We start from the raw sequence: 16,705 nt of genomic DNA, 5'->3' as shown, positions 1-16,705 counted from the left end.
ACTCTCACCTGTATTCATATGATTTCCTCACAAAAATAAGATATAACAAAACACTTATGTCATCATACTTTTAGAGAGAGGCTTCCCTTCACAAGTAATGTAATTTCGGAAATAAATCGAGACCTACAGAAGATAATATACAGGTGTTGAAATTTGCATGGGTAAACAAAAAAAGAAATACACTGTGTTTTTCATAAGGCAGAGGTTCAAAACCCCAAATTTAATTCTGAAACATGAAAAAATTATCAACCAGAGCTTCCAATCCAAGCAAGATAATTATTTAATATATATTTTGACTTCATGTATTAATATTAATTTATGTCTATCACAATGTGTTACCCACTAACCATGGAATTTTTTTGCCCATTTTTTTGACTTTAGTCGAGGTGCTGGGTTTCGTGGAATGAGGAAAAGTGCACGCATTGGATGCATATCACAGAGGGGAGGCTGTGACTCTGCCATTTCCAGTGCTGTTATGCCTAAGGACCACAGATCACTCCGATTGTCATAAGTGGCATCTGCATTCTCATCACAAGCAATTACTTCAGGTGCCATCCAGTACGGCGTGCCAATGAAAGTATTACGGCGCCCAATTGTCCGATCCAGTTGAGCACTGACACCAAAATCAACTATATAAAGAGAAATTTAAATTCTTTTATTTGGGTATTAACTGAATAACTCATCACATCTTAATTAAATTAAAATCAGAAAAAAACATTCAGCATTTCTAAATTATACACACACACACACACACACACACACACACACACACACACACACAGTGATTCTGTTCTCAAGCTATCTCTTAAGATAACAAGTATTTATTGTGTGAGAACCAAGCACTTTATGCTGAGTAATTAATAACAATAACTCAAGATTCATATCAACTGAAATAACTTATTTCCTTACAGAAACCTACCTAATTTCACTTCAGCATTGTCTGTGAGGAGCACATTTTGGCCTTTTATATCCCTGTGAATTACTTTGTTTGAATGAAGGTAGCTAAGGCCTCGTAAAATTTCACGACAAATGTATGCAATCCATTCCTCTTTCAAACTTTGCCCCTTTGTTGCTGTAAAAGATAAGAAAACACTTTTGTTTATTTAACTTATGAATATGTTTGTATTATCAGATATATAATTTCAAATGCCAGTCTGAAATTAAATGATGCAGGCTATGTTACAGATGTAACAGTCAGTAAAATAAACATTGCCGGTACTATCAGAAGTAAAACACAAGTTCTACTACTGCCCCCTTCCTTTTCAATTTTGCTTTCTTATGGTGTTTCTATGAATTTTGGTGTGGGCTATCATTTATAATATCCAACACAAACAAAGATTACCTGTATATTGTTTTGTTTTTATTCAAAAAGTACAAATTAATTAAAGCAAAAATAATTAAGGATGACTTAGATGAAAACAGACAAAGCAACATAGGCAAAAGAAAGCACAATCCAGTAAAGATGAATAATGAAATGCTCTTTCTAACTTGGCACGAAAATGTGAATATGAATCAAGACATTACTTTATTTTTCTCCAGAGTATATCGCTGTTATTTTATTCTTACATCTGAAATAACTTTTAGTGTTATACTATAGGGGAATTTTAAAACTTACATTTCACAAGATCCGTGACTGATCCAGCACCACAGTACTCCATCACTAACTGAAACAAAGAAGGAAAATTAATAAGAATAAGAATAATCTTCACAAAGATTAAAGTGACTTACTCTAGTCCAAAAGATGTCCACTACTCAGGAACCCAATTTTCAACAAGTTGCCAGCAGTCACAAAAAAATATAGCTACTAATAAGTCATGTGCTTCTTCAGTTTCTCCCAGCATATTTGTTGATCGAACTGTCCATGGCGGTTTGGTCAGCTACTAATGAAGCTCAGTTTAAGAGGAGCCTGAAGGATCTAATGGTGGCCACTCCACTAAGGAATTTCTTAGAACTGACTGATACGTAAATGTTGTTAATAACATCAAATAATTAAAGTATTACATACAATCCGACCTTCATACAAATTCAGTGCAGTAATGCAATCAATATAAGTAAATGTAGTAAAATGATTTTTTTTTTGATGATGCACAGCTACAATAGCCTAAGAATTATCAAATGCATCTCAATGTATTGAACATTTACAAGTTTTGTGATAAGTTTGTTATTTCCTTTTAATGAAAAATCAGCTTTTTTTAATTTTTCTTTTTTACTTCTCCACATCCATTACGACCATTTCACTTCAGATCCGTGGAATGCACATCACATATCTTTTGTTCTTTGTAGACATTTATTGTGTATTATCGTTTTCCGATATGTTCTACATCTTGGAGGATTTCCTCACTATGTAACTTTTGGAACAAAAAGTACATGTAACCTTGTATTAGCTACGGAGGTAAATAAATGAAAGGCCAAAAACTGCTGACACACATGGGCCAAACTCATGTATAATTTAATTAGGAGATGGCTACTGTGTTGTGTGTTTTCGAGAAAGAACTCCTGTCACTACGCTGAACGAAATTGACGCAGACCTCTCTTGAGGAAGGCACTGGAGTTAGATGAGTATCTCCATGACACTTTCAAGAATTCTAAACAAATATATAGTGGAACGAGCTGCTCTTCTTTGGATATTTACTTCCTTTATCAGTCCCATCTGTGAAGGGTCCCAGACTGTCAAGCATTATTAAATATTAGTCAAATGTTGATGATATACTCTACCTCCTTCATGGATGGACTACACTACCAGAGAATTCTTGAAATGGATGTCAGATTGGAATTTTCCATTCCAACAATTAGTTTTATGTGATTGTTTCGATTTAAATAACTCTGTACACACACTTCCATAAATTTAATGGAAGTGGATGGTTCCACTGATTATTCGAAGAAAAGTGTAGCTGTACAATAATGGATCTTTCAGCCTATTTATGCTCAATATGTTACATTTATTTCAATGGTCACTCTCTGCACCAAGTGTCTATCCTCTGTGAGACTTCCTGCATTTCAGAACAACTTTATAGTGTTGCAACCACTCTACATGCAACTGCACCATACATGAACAGCCTCGTGGATCTTCTGTGATTATTCACTAGGATTTCTCTCTATTACAAATTACTCACTGCATTTTATTTCCTGGGAACTCCTCAATGTAATCACAAAGCTGGTCTAATACTCTGTAAGCTCATATTTTGCTCATTAGGTGTCTGTGTGGAACTGTATACATGACCTTCCACGAGTCAAGGAACACTGCATCAACCTGGGCACAGTATCTACAGCCTTCTGGGTCTTACAAAGAAACAAAGTGAACTACATTTCATACACCTTTTATTTACAGAATCCATGTTAATTTCTACAAAGGAGATTCTCAGTCTGCAGAAAAGTCACAAGACACTTAGTGTAAAACATGTTCTAAGCTTCCTACAGCAGACTTACATCAGCAACTGATGCCTATGGCTGTGAGCATCTATTCAACATCCCGTCTTTAAAACTGGAATGATCTGCTTTTTTTCCCATCACCAGGGACACTCCATTTCTCTGTCGACCTTCAGTAGACTGCTGCTAAAAGGGAGCAAGTTATGCTCTACGCACTACACAGAATTATGTATGTATCACACAGATCCAGTAACATTTCCTCTGTTGACTAATTTTAGTTGATTTTCTATACCAAGGTCACTTATTTTTATATCTGTCATTTTGGCATTTGTGCGATAACTGAAAGGAGGAACTGCAATACATTCCTCCTCACTTGGACAATTCTATATGATGAATTTAATATAACAACCTAGTCTCTGTAATCCTCTTTAATGTCACTGGATGGACAGAAGGCACTACTCTACTTGCTAATTTAACGTAAAACCAAAACTACTTATGATTTTCTGTCAGCTGGACAGAATTATATTTTCACGTTCCTTGCACATTTCAAGCATGGTCATCCTTAAGCTAATTTTGGCTTCATTCAGTTTTAATAAGATAAGCATGACACACAATATCAGTACTGGATGGCAGCCATATTATTGACATCAGATACATGGAATACATAATGCACTGTGTCAATCAGGTTCTGGGATTTTCTGGGGATTCCAAGTCAAGAAAGTTAGTTGGTTGCTTGCAGAGGTGAAAGAGGGGGTGGAGGGAGGCCAAACAGTGAGGTCATCCATCCCATGATTCAACACAGCAGAAACTAAGGGGGGAACAATACCAACAGCATAGTCCAGTCAATGGAAAAGGAAAATGGGCAAACAAAGAGGCAGAAGGATCATTGGGGTAGCAGGAAGAGTAAAGAACAGGAGGATGGGGGAGGTGGGCAGGGGCAAGAGCAGGTCGCACCCCAGATGCACTACGGGTGATGGGTCACTTGCACCGTCGCTGACCCATTCCAATCCCCCACCCCATACCATGATCTCGACACAACGGGGTCAACACCCAGAGAAGAAGACATTAGAAAGGGGGGAAAAATGGCAAAGAAAGACTAGGCAAAACATAGGGAAATGGGAGGGGGGGGGGGGGATTGATGTGGAGGCAAGGCCAAAGGCCTACCAAACTGACACTAACACTCCAATTCCAGAAGGAAATTCCAGTACATAAATCTGGAAGGGCAAACCACTTTCACGAATAAAACTGAGGATGGCCATAACCATGCGAGGGTCATCCGCTAACAATGAGGACAAGGAGAGTGGGAATGCGTATTTAGTCCCAAAAAGAGCCAAAAGGCAGTGGCAGTTCAGCAAAATGGGGCATCATGAGGAGCATCCCACAGCTATTGACCCCCCCGCCCCTCCCCCAAGAGTCAGCCCACGACTTAGCAGAAAGGAACTTGATGTGAAACTGCAAATCTACCCATGAAGGGGTCACACAGCACTGCGGGTAGGTGGCCCTCAGAGGGCTAAACTGGTTCTAAGAGAAAGCAAAGAACTTGTGAAGGGTTGGCGTGTGAGCACCAGTAATATGAGATTAGTAGAGAATGACACAAGCTGCAGAGTAAAAGAAACGGATTGGAGTATCGGAAGGTGATGATAGTATCTGTTACAATTCCACTGAATAAGCATGGAATGGAGACTCAAATTGGAGGCGAGTGGGCCGAAGCCTGTCATGCCATCGGGTAGCCATCTCTCATCAACATATATATGGTGATATCCATAAATAAGAGGTCAACTCTGACTAAAGAAGGAGTCCATACCTCTGGGGGCACCGGTGGAGACTTGTCATGGGACTTTAGTTTCTTCTTCTCCTCTTTCATAGGTTGAGGAGGGCAGAGCCCAGAGGGGGGGAGAGAGAGAGAGAGAGAGAGAGAGAGAGAGTAGGCACTTCAATGAGATCTGGAATGTTGGCGACTTGGGGACTTTGCGTTTCGCAATTGACGTGGGGCAGCAGGCCTCCTGTCTGGAAGAGCTAGTCCCAGGGGAGGGAGGGTGTGATGCATCACTGGCAGGCACCACAAAAGAAGGGGAACACCTCTCCAGCCAAGTAGGGGGAGCAGCACATGGAGGGGAGGGCATGGAACTGCAGGGGATCGGGAGACGAGAGGGGATCAGCAGTAGGATAAAGAGGAGGGAGGAGTGGGAAAGGACATAACAGAGGAAGAGCTAGATGTCATATACACAGAGTAAAGACAGTCGTATTTTAGACAAGACTTAGTATAGGATATATGATAAGGGGACTTTTAATCCTGTACCACCTCCTCCTCATAAACCGAGGAATCTGGTAACATGGACAGTGACGGTAATGACAAATAATGCATACAGATGGTAGAACACATGGGCTCCTCTCATGGAGTGGGTGTCCACATTCACCACATAAGAGTGTCAATGTACAGCAGACAGATATGTGGCCAAAACACAAACAATGAGAAAACCTGCACTAGTGGTGCTTCACGTCACACCAATAAACCATGACCTTGACCTTCTCTGGGAGGGTACCCTCTCAAATGCCACAATAAAGATGCCTATATTGGTGCGATTATCCTATGGCCTTTCTGAAGATGTTGAACAAAATGAATACCCTACCTTTCCTGAATGGCCCAGAATTCCTAATCAATCTCTATCAAAAATACTCCCTGAACCATATTCAAAGACTCTGTGTAGTAATGGACACTGGGATATTGCCAAGATGGTCGCAGGCACTTTTGTGCAGACTGGGTGGCAGAAGTTTTGATCACAGCGAACTCGACCGCATCTTACTCGAATAGTCTACTTCAAACCTGTCCTTAATAGTTTCCAAAAAAAATAATGGTTTGGTGGTGGTGGAAATGTCCCCACCAGTCCTGGTGCAGACCAGATAGTGGCAAAAGGGTTTCACTCCAAGCAGGTGAGACTGGCCCTTTTCCCAGAGGGTAGCCACGGAAGGGACGGTTGCAGGTCATCGCTGCAGTACTGAAAAATCCATTCCCAATTAAAGAGATGGTGGCAGAAGGTTGGCCAGTTTTTTGGAGCTTAACATGTTTCACAAATAAAGTGTCCACCCTGATACCACCTACTCCGACCAGGGGCTCTCCCCTTGGGCATCACCCAACCACAGCAAGGGCTGTCTGACACTGACTGTTGCTGAGAGTTCTGATGCTCCAGAATAACAAGCAACCACTCCTAAGCATACATGAGAACATAGCAGCTCAGATACCAGAATTGTGATCCCTGTGTTGTAAGGGACCCAAACAAATGGGTACCTAATGACCCCACCATACAGACTGGCTGCTGTCCTGGCTATACAGTGTTGAAGGAGAATGGTTCAAGGAAACAATGGAAGAGGCAGTAAAGTTACTAATCAAAGACAGTAAGTAAGGTGTTCTTCCCTAGTTGGCTCACACTACAGAAACAAAACTTAGAAGGGATATGTCTCTCAGTGGCTAAACATCTTAGTATGTGTGATAATTGCTTTCAAATGGGACCATTCCATGATCTGTTGTGGCATGTGTTTGGCTTTCATTTGACTGCCCCTAATGCATCTCTGCAGTAAAAGCATCAGCCAGAACCTCTTTCTCGCTATGGGGTATGGAAGGCTCCATACCCTATGTGTACTTTTACTCAAAGCACAACAGAGAGTCACAGGGATTGGATGATCACAGAACCACCACTATTGGATAACTGTAGTGCACAAGGCCACCACTTGACGAATGAATAATATGCACATCAATGGCAGATTGTGAGTAAGTAGAAAACTACACAATCCTATGCATACTACTTGCCAACAGAACACAGTCCAACCATACGATGGATTACAGTGTCATAAACTAAATCAGACAGGATAAGCTAGCCCTGACCTACAGTCCATGCATTTTTTCCTTCATCTGTTTTAGAAAGGACTGAGGGAGCCACAGGAAGCAAACAGCCATGCATTCACAGTATGCTTGGAGGAAAGAAGCAATTGGTAAATAATACATTTTGCATCTCCCATGTAGTGTCAGAATTAGGAAAACCATAATGCTGATGTTATGTATACTTGAATGTTCCTTGTAAATAAAATTGTATTTCCTTTCTAGAGTAACATAACACATTCACATAATAGTATACATAATAGATATCAATAATCAACCAATCTGAAATTGAAAATAGAAGGTTTTATCAACAGCATTATAGATACATGTGTGTCACTGCAGTATTACAAAGAATTCAATGTCTTGAGTAACCACAGAATATTATAGGTAGGACCCACATGTAAGTCTTGAGTACTCATAACAAACTGCAAACAAACTACAGGAGAGAGCATAGTTAAAAGGCAAATTATGGTATAAGCTGCTAACATAAATATGAGCTGGAGGGGGGGGGGGGGGGGGGGGGGGACATGCAAGTTGTAAGATAAATGGAAAAGAATGATAGAGAGAAATGTAAAGGAGGAAAAAAAAAATGAGCATCCATGAATAATCAAATATAAAAAATATTAGAAAACATACAGAACTACCCTGTATCTCCAGTCTCAAGTAAAGTTCCCATCAACTGAATACAGACAAAGCAAAATGGATAACTAAGATGATTAAGTAATTATTTTAATCTTCCCATGTAATTTCAATGAAGCAGGTAATGCCTCGCTGTTGTAATCTATCATTCCCTCTTTTCCATTCTCTTTCCTCGTTCTTTTTCGAACCAGATTTTTTATTTACTTTTGTTTGTTAAAAAAACTGGATAGATAAAAAAATCTGCTCACCAAGCGGTTTCAGGAGAACACACATACAAAAAAGGTTTTACATATGCAAGCTCTCAGAGCCAGTGGCTCCCTCTTCTGGCAGGAGGGTTGAGGGTTGAAGGGGAAGGAAGAGAGATAAAGGAAAAGGACTGGAGAGGTTTAGAAAGAGGGGCAGAGTTCGGAAAAGTCACCCAGAACCCCGGATCAGAGAGACTTACTGGACAGGATGAGAAGGAAAGACTGATATCTCCTGACCCAGGATTCTGGGTGACTTTGCCAAACTCTATTCCTTTTCCTAAACCTCTAAACCTCTATTGTCCATTTCCTTCACCCCCCCCCCCTTTCTTCTTTCCCATTCAATCCTCCTGCCAGAAGAAAAAGTCACTGGCTGCAAAGCTTGCATACGTAAAATCTTTTTTTTATATGTGTGTTCTCCTGCCACTACTTAGTGAGTAAATTTTTAATCTATCCAATTACACTGTACCAACTCTGTTTCACATATTATGTCACCAACAGTCTTTTAATCAATATAATTATGCACCTTAAAATAAATTTGACCTCCACAAGGAAATTCTGTCTATAATGGCAATAATATTGAAAATTTCAAACTCAAACCATAGCACTTTTGTGGGGTCAACTATCCACTTACCAAGTACAGTAAAATTATGTAAGTTTTACTGGATATCCACAACAAAACTGATTCAATTCAATACTCTACACAAAGTGTATAGTTACACATTTTTACTGGCTTTATGATGATAGTGAACTACCTTAGTGCATCTCTGTCAAATAATGATGGAGGGTATTATGAGTACTAATAGATCAGACCTTCCAGACTCACTCACACTTTTCACTGCCACTTTAAGTGCACGCACTTTGAGTTTAATTGCTCGTATTTTGAAATGAATGGTTTCCATATGTAACGGCAGGAACATGTCCTGAATACATTTCAAATTTTCTGTTATTCTTGATTAAGACTGTTCCACTGAACTAAACTTCAATCTTAAATCTAGTTAATGAGATGGTCATTTTAGGAGGAAAACAGACAGAAATAATGATTTCCAAATAATCACAATTCTAAGTCTTTTTAAGAGGAATTACTAAATAAACTAATTTACTATATGTGAGTATATCATTGAAAATTTAATGTATGAAGTTTTATGCATTCTTTTTTCTAAATGGGCTATTGAATTTAAAAAGTCAGTCTATTAAAAAATATTTTAAGACATACCAGCTGCACCCAATCACACATTGTAGTGGTTCATTCTGGTTAAATGGAAGATAAACAAAAGAGGTACCATGGGTTTCTTATATATTTAATTTCATAATTTTGTCCTGGCATATTAGTAGCAGATGTTGGAGTCATTTTCTGAAAATGGGCAACCCTTCACAACTAATAAAAATGTATGGGTAGAGATATACATCATAACTGCTGCCCCCCCCCCCCCCCCCCTCCATGTCCAGTTTCTCCCTCCCCTTGTGTGTCCCTCTGCTCTTCCTCACTCCCTCTGACATTGCCTCTTTTTTACTGTTATTGCAAATGAAAAGCTTGATTGGGAATTGAAGTCGTTTAAAATGCATGGGTAGATCAGTTCAGATCTTTATATAGGGGTATGACAGACCAGTCCAGCGCAGACGATAGTAGTTTCAATTACAGTATTTTGCATAGTTTTAATCTGTGAATGGGTACAACTATAAAGTTTCGGGTGATTCAGATTCTGTAGTAGCATTATAGACATACAGCGATAAGCTGTAAACACAACATTGTCGATTACAAAAATATATAACCTATGTCCGTGTTTCATGTAAAAATGCTTTATTACACATACATTTATATATTACATATGGTGTCCAGTAGGTATATAAAAACACGTGCACGTCATGCATGTTCGAATGCAATGTTGTCTCAAAATTTCAAAGCGATCAACCAATCACTTTTCAAGTTTTGCAAGCACAAACATATGCGCTCTGAATTTTTAATTATCTAGATTTTAGTAACGACAGACTAGACCTCTGAAGTAGTAACTAACAAATTTACTTACATAAGAGTATAATCCTGCTTAAATTGTCACTTAGTGCAGTATCCATGTCGTATTAGTCTGTCTATAGCAGTCAGTTTATCATGGCCATGTTCTCATTATTACTTACCCACAGCTGGTCATCTTTTCCAGGAGGAATCTTCTTTATAAAGGCCCCATAATATGTTGCAATGTTACGGTGATTTGAGTACTTTTTCAGTACGTTAATCTCCAGCTTTATCTCTTCTTCTTCATCCTGCGAGCAAAAGAATCATGAAGTATTATATTTCAGATGACCACAAACACGCTAAGTGTTGCTTATAAAGTGCTACAATTTAAAACATCTATTCCAGGACCAAACTGGGACAGACTGCCAACTGAATCCATGTACTATTAACAAATGTGTGTAATACGCTACCTAGTTACGATGTGGCTTTTTTTGGGAATATTCAAAAGTTACACATTTCTTCTTTCATACCCAAACCACAAACTTAGTTCAAATAGGATAACATACAAATGGGCTATTGTAGGTTTCAGAGACAGATTGTGCATGCTGCTCCTTTCAGCTTGGATTTAGGCCAAATTCAGGCTCACACTATCAGGTGAAATGTAAAAGGCACAACAGGAACTTAAAGCAAACAGTCTTCATAACCAAACACCATCAGGAACCTTTTCAATATTGCTGCAAGCTGTGCCGCATGCTTTGTGGAGTAGAGATTAGCATTGCTGGCTGGCATGCTGCAGGTCACTAGTTCAAAACACATTACCAGCAAATATTTGTTTTAATCATTTCTGACAGGTGCATGAAATCTGTTATGTTTGTAATGTTTGCATATTCTGGAATATCCAATGTCTGCATAAATAGCAGCACATTGTGTCCATGAGTTCAACTCTTTTTCTGTCTGTACATTGGTGTCAGTAATAAACATGCTATCAGTGCTAAGTATCATACTTCGCAGATGAGACAGCTTTTGGATTTGGATTTTATTGTAGTCACAATGTGACACTGTTTGCTGGAGATAGCGGGTACTTTGAAAACACCTACACCACTGTAGCTCCAATTGGGCCCAAACCAGGCATTTTAAAAGGTGTCACCTGCACAAACAGGAACCGGAATGTGAGCAGTACATCATTCCCAAGCTCTGCATATTAAAGAAACCAACAGAGTCCTAAACAGCTGCAAATCAGTGATACATCAGTATTTTCCGAAGATGCTGGTTAGGACCCAATGAAATGACTGAAACAATTGGACTAAGTCACCTAATACAACAAGTGGGATGAAATTATGTGTCAGGCTATTATGTACTTTTGGACAGTGCATCCCAGCAATGGTGTGAGGACAATAATAGAATCTCAACAGCTGGGATAAATTCCAGGCCGAGCTGAAGAAAATATTTGGTGACAAAACACCAGCAAGTCCATTTAACACAAGAACGACTAAAGGATAGGGTCCAATGTCATGAAGAAATGACACAGTATTAAATAGCAAATGCTTTGGATTGATTTGAGTTTAAAGGGACCAAACTATGAAGTCATCAGTCCTTCCATCCAATGTGTGTCACGCTGGGAAGAGTCCTGAGAGAGGACACACACAGAAGACAAATCCTGATGAAAGCAACTGTAGCTGAGGATCAATAAAAACCAAAGATAGAAGTAAGTAGAAGTCAGAGAGCAGTAAAAGAGTGAAGGTGTGTGATCTGCTCCACCAGCAGGTAGTGGCCCCCATGACATGTTACACAATAGGAGGCGCACCCTTAGCATCCAACCAGTGTTTCCCTACCTTCATTACCAAAAGAAAAACTAGCAGTGCAGACAGGATGATAAAATCTCAGGACCGAGAATAACAACGAGACAGTAAAACAACAACACATGTAAAACAATAAGTACAATTACAAAGCTGGGAACGGCTGGACCACTGAGCAAGGACAGCCATGGGCCCTCTCAGTTGGAGTAGGTAAAGGGGCACCCCTCCAATCCCTCAAGCAGCCAACAAGGCCTTTGTGTCCTATATCACAAAAAGGAATAGGAATCACTTTCACAAATAAAATATAAAACCAGAGAAGCCACTTTGGTGTCATCCATTAGCACCAGAAGCAGCATTTCAGCAAGTTGAAGGTTTCGCCATAAGGTGGCCAAATTTGAGCAGCCCACTAGGATGTGGGTCACGATCAGAAGGGCATCTCACCAACAGTTGGGTGGATCACTCATATTGCAGGATGTGGCCAAGAGTCAGCTAAGTGTGGTCAATGTGAAGTCGACAGAATGGTAGTTTCCCTGCTCGAAGCATGAAGAGAAGACTGGCACCTGGTTGTGATCCCTTACTGCTCACAGTTTCTTCAGAAAAACCATAGCTTACCAATCTACGTTCCAAGCATCCAACAACTGACTGTGTAGAGTCGACCAAGCAGTCAGTTCCTATACCCCATCCCCAAAGTCCACCCACTTGGCCAACCAGTGAGCACTTTTGTTCCCTCAGGTCCCCAGATAACATAGAGCCCAGACAAAGAAGACCCGTACATCTAGTGAAAATCAGAAAGGAGATCCTGAATAGCTACAACCAGCGGGTGTCAAGAGTAGCAAGGTTTGGTAGCATGAAGGCTACTCAGGGAATCACTGCCAATTAAGAACATCTCACCGGTGCGAGAATGAATGATGGCCACCAATTCTGCAGTTAATACATTGCATCCATGAGGCAGGGAGTGTTGTTTACTGTACCTTGCATATGCTTAGGCACAACCAGTTCATCTGTTGGCCTTAGAACCAGCAGAGTATATCACTTCTGAACTGGAAATGCATCAATGATGGCCAGGCATTAAAAAACCATGGTGTCAACAAAGTCTTTCAGTCCAAAGGTCATGAGGAAACAGATCGGAGGACAGGGTACACATCTTGGGAGCGTACGCGATTGTTCCCTGACAAGATGACAGTATGGGAAGTGGAGTTCAGCGTAGAGACACTGTATATGAATTCCAACCGTGACTCTAGTCCTGAGCCTCTGATGTGGGAGGTGGATCTTCATACCAGAAAGAAAGACACAGTAGTTTGAAACCAACGGAGTCCTAAACAGCTGCAAATCACACCCCATTCTCTTGCATGTGGCTGGCACTGTTGGAAATACCACCATGAACTAGGGAAGAAGGTGTAGGGTGTGATGAGAAGTTCAAGAGAAAAAAAATCAGGAAGGGAAAAAAAAGTTTAACAGAAAAAAAATGGGCCCAACACACCCCACTCATGAAGGGCAATAAGGATGTGATGACACAGTAGTTTGTTGGCCAACAAAGCAGCAAATGTGTAACCACTAGGTGAGCAGCAGTTGTGAACCCCTGATCTGTAGTGGACGGACCCCAGACTCCACCAGTGGAGTGCTCATAGGTCTGGTCCGAAAGACATCGAGTCGCAAGTCAGATCCCAAAACAGTGTATCCAGTCCAACATCCACCAGGCTGAAGGTGACACTGAGCTGTAAACCAAACTTCTGTACTCACAACAGGACAGGGTCAGAGCTTCATAAATCCACAAATGTGTAGAGCCATGTGTGCCTCAGGCATAGAGTATTAAGGTGGGACCAGCACATTCATTTAAGCTGGCGAAGCTGGGGAAACCACGTAAACTGGACTTCAAAGACCAGTCCCAAAAATCGATAAGACTCTACAATATTGAGCAACTGGTTGCCAAGGTAGATATCTGGTTGTGGATGGACAGTACATCAGCGACAGAAGTGCATGACATGTCTTGGCTGAAAATCAGAAGCCATGAGTGATAGCCCCGGACTGCACATTTCCTTTGGCGCCCTGCTGTCAGCATATTTCCTTTGGCACCCTGCTGTCAGCACTGAGCAACATCAACAGTGGAAGAGCAATAGTAAAAGCAAAAACCATCAGCAAGCAGGGAGGGTGATTCTGCAGACCCCAAAGCTTCAAGTAGACCATTGATAGCCAACAAAAAAACGAGGAAACTCAATGCGGTGTACCACGAGACCCCATTCTCTTGCATGTGGGTGGCATTGTCGGAAATACCACCACGACCTGGGGAAGAAGGTGTAGGGTGTGATGGAAAAAAAAAGGCCCAACACACCCCACTCATGAAGGGCAATAAGGATGTGATGATGCTACACAGTGCCAAAACCCTTTTCCTGGTCTAAGAAGACAATGATGAGGCACTGACGCCAGGAAAAGCTGACCACATGCCAGACTAGGTGGACCAAATTGTCAGCAGTAGAATGGCCTTAGCGAAAACTGCCCTGGGAGAGACCCAAAAGACTCCAGGACTCAAGATATCAACACAGTCACTGGCTCACCATGTTTGGGCAACTTGCAGAGAGTAATTGGGCGGTAACTGAGCATCTCACAGGGGTGTTTACCCAGTTTCAGTACCACGACGATCACACATTCTTGCCACTGATATGGGAACTCATCCTCACTCCAGGTATGGCTGAAAACAGCAAGGATATGATGCTGACTATGTGCCAATAGGTATTCGAGTGCTTCGCTGTGGATGCAGTATGGCAAAGGGCTGAGCCACTGAGGAATTTCCACTCACTGAATGGAGCATTATATGGCTCCAGGTGACATATAATGAAAGGGAAGTGAATTCACTCCAGTCACTATCTGAGGACACGAAATGTAGGTTGATAATTCTCAGACACAGACACTTTATCATAATGCAGAACAAAATGCCTGGCGATAGCACTGGGTCAGTGTAGACAACACTATTCAGGAAGACACCAGGTACACCTTTGGGGGCCTAGTGTCCAAGGAGGCATTGAAGTTTTGCCCAAACCAGGAAAGGAGGGGTACCCAGTCCAATGGTAATAACATAACTTTCCCAGCTTTCTTGTTTCTGTCGTTTTATTAAGTCGCGGACTCTGGCACAGAGCCGTTTAAATGTAATGAGGTTGTCCATCAATAGATATTGCCTATGGCATTGGAGAGCCTCCACATGGGGGTGTGCTAAGGGCAATGGCAGAGGCAAAAGCATCCCAGTCAGCATTGTTGAGAGCCCATCTGGATGGACACCCATGTAAGTGATGCCACACTGAAGAGTGTGGGGGCACTGGTAATCAAAAGATAAAAATCGAGCTCTGAGAGTAAAGTTTTGATAATTTTACCATGACCAGCAGTCACAGTTCCACCCCTTAAAGGATTGTCAGCATTGAAGTTTGCAAAAATGAGCAAGGGTGGAGGGAGCTGAGAGATCAGGGCAAACAATGCAGACACTTCACTATCGGTAGGGAGACACACATTACAAATGGTAAAATCCTGAGATGATCCCATACGAAAGGCCACAGCCTCCAAAGTCATGTCAAGTGGCGCTTGTTTGCTACAGCTAAAATCCAGAATGAATTTGTAAGCTCCACCCGACACTTTACCGTAATCAGTTTGATTCGTAAAATAGCCTCAATAGCTATGGAAGGTAGAGGTTTAGAATGCTGGGAACCTAGTTTCCTGGAGGCCAATGCAGAAAGCAGAAGAAACACCTGATAGACATCTTAGCCCAGCCAGTTGGTAGAATATACCACTACATTTCTATTGGAGGATCAATATGCACTGCTCCCGAGTTTGGTTGTATGGGTCATCCAGTGCCACAGCAGCCACAAGGAACTCCGCCTCGAGTACAGAGTCAGAACATGTGACATTCGGCAGCATGGGGACAACAGGAACCTGCCCGTCTTGGAGTTCTTCTTTTGATCCCTCTTCTCACGGACAGTTTCGAAGTCCGCAAGAGCTTGTCGAGCCTAGTTTCACAAACACAGGAGGAATGTGAAGGTCTACAACCAACAACTTGTGGCTTCTTAAGCCATCAATAGAATCCTAGAAGGGAAGCATCCAAAGGGACCCCATCCTGGTGAGAGATGCCAGAGGAGGGGATAGCTTCTCCAGCTGAGGGTGGGGATCGACATCCCTGTTGGACGGAAGTCGACACTTCCAAAGTTGGTGCACAGAAAACAGTAGGAGGAGTGCCTCTAACCACCAGGGGGGGCAATGTAGTCAAGTGGCCCCAAGGGCCCAATGTAGAAAGTAAAAAGAAAGGGCACCGTCACAAGAGAGGATGATGTCATCGTAGCCATAGCAAACCTCGCCGTCACGTCTGCAGGAAGCAATCAATCATATTTCTTCTTGGCACTCTGATGTGTAAGTCAGACGAGAGTCTTGTATTTTAGGATTTTCTCTTCTCTTCAGAAAATGGTACACTGTGGTGAACAACACTGTGCATTCCCTGTCGAGATGTACTGTAGTGTTTTTGCATCCTAATCCCACAAGCATCTGCTTATCAGACAACAGTACCCATTGTTGTTCCCTCCTGTTCTTGATACAGCAACAATGGGACGCTGCTACATCTAAGATTGAAGGGATTTAAATATAAATAATAAAAGAAAACCACAGGTCTGTGAATACAAAAAATATCTGAGAAAAGAGCCAAGGATAGATAAGGCAGAGAGCAGAGATGCTGAAGAGGAATTTGTGCTGGTACCGACACTCAAATAAAGCTCCCATCAACTGGATACAGAAAAAGCACAATGATGGATAACCAAAATGATAATGTGACAGTTGACACAGAGTGGGGATTTGGGGGGGGGGGGGG

General features: G+C 41.4%; 1 protein-coding gene across 3 annotated transcripts in view; it reads right to left on the bottom strand.

Annotated features, from left to right (window-relative positions):
• The window catches only part of LOC126456891 (serine/threonine-protein kinase mig-15), a 330,660-nt gene that overhangs the window by 186,273 nt on the left and 127,682 nt on the right, over window positions 1-16,705 (bottom strand). For all 3 annotated transcript variants that reach the window (XM_050092726.1, XM_050092727.1, XM_050092728.1), the window contains exons 4-7: window positions 10,255-10,380; window positions 1,616-1,664; window positions 920-1,072; window positions 348-629 (exon numbers count right to left, since the gene is read on the bottom strand). In XM_050092726.1, coding sequence (XP_049948683.1) covers window positions 348-629; window positions 920-1,072; window positions 1,616-1,664; window positions 10,255-10,380 — 610 coding nt within the window. The remainder of the gene's footprint in view (window positions 1-347; window positions 630-919; window positions 1,073-1,615; window positions 1,665-10,254; window positions 10,381-16,705) is intronic.

The sequence above is a fragment of the Schistocerca serialis genome, chromosome 2, assembly GCF_023864345.2.
Source record: "Schistocerca serialis cubense isolate TAMUIC-IGC-003099 chromosome 2, iqSchSeri2.2, whole genome shotgun sequence".
NCBI lineage: Eukaryota > Metazoa > Arthropoda > Insecta > Orthoptera > Acrididae > Schistocerca > Schistocerca serialis.
The sequence above is the reverse complement of the archived record's forward strand: the minus strand, read 5'-3'. Positions and strand labels throughout refer to the sequence as shown.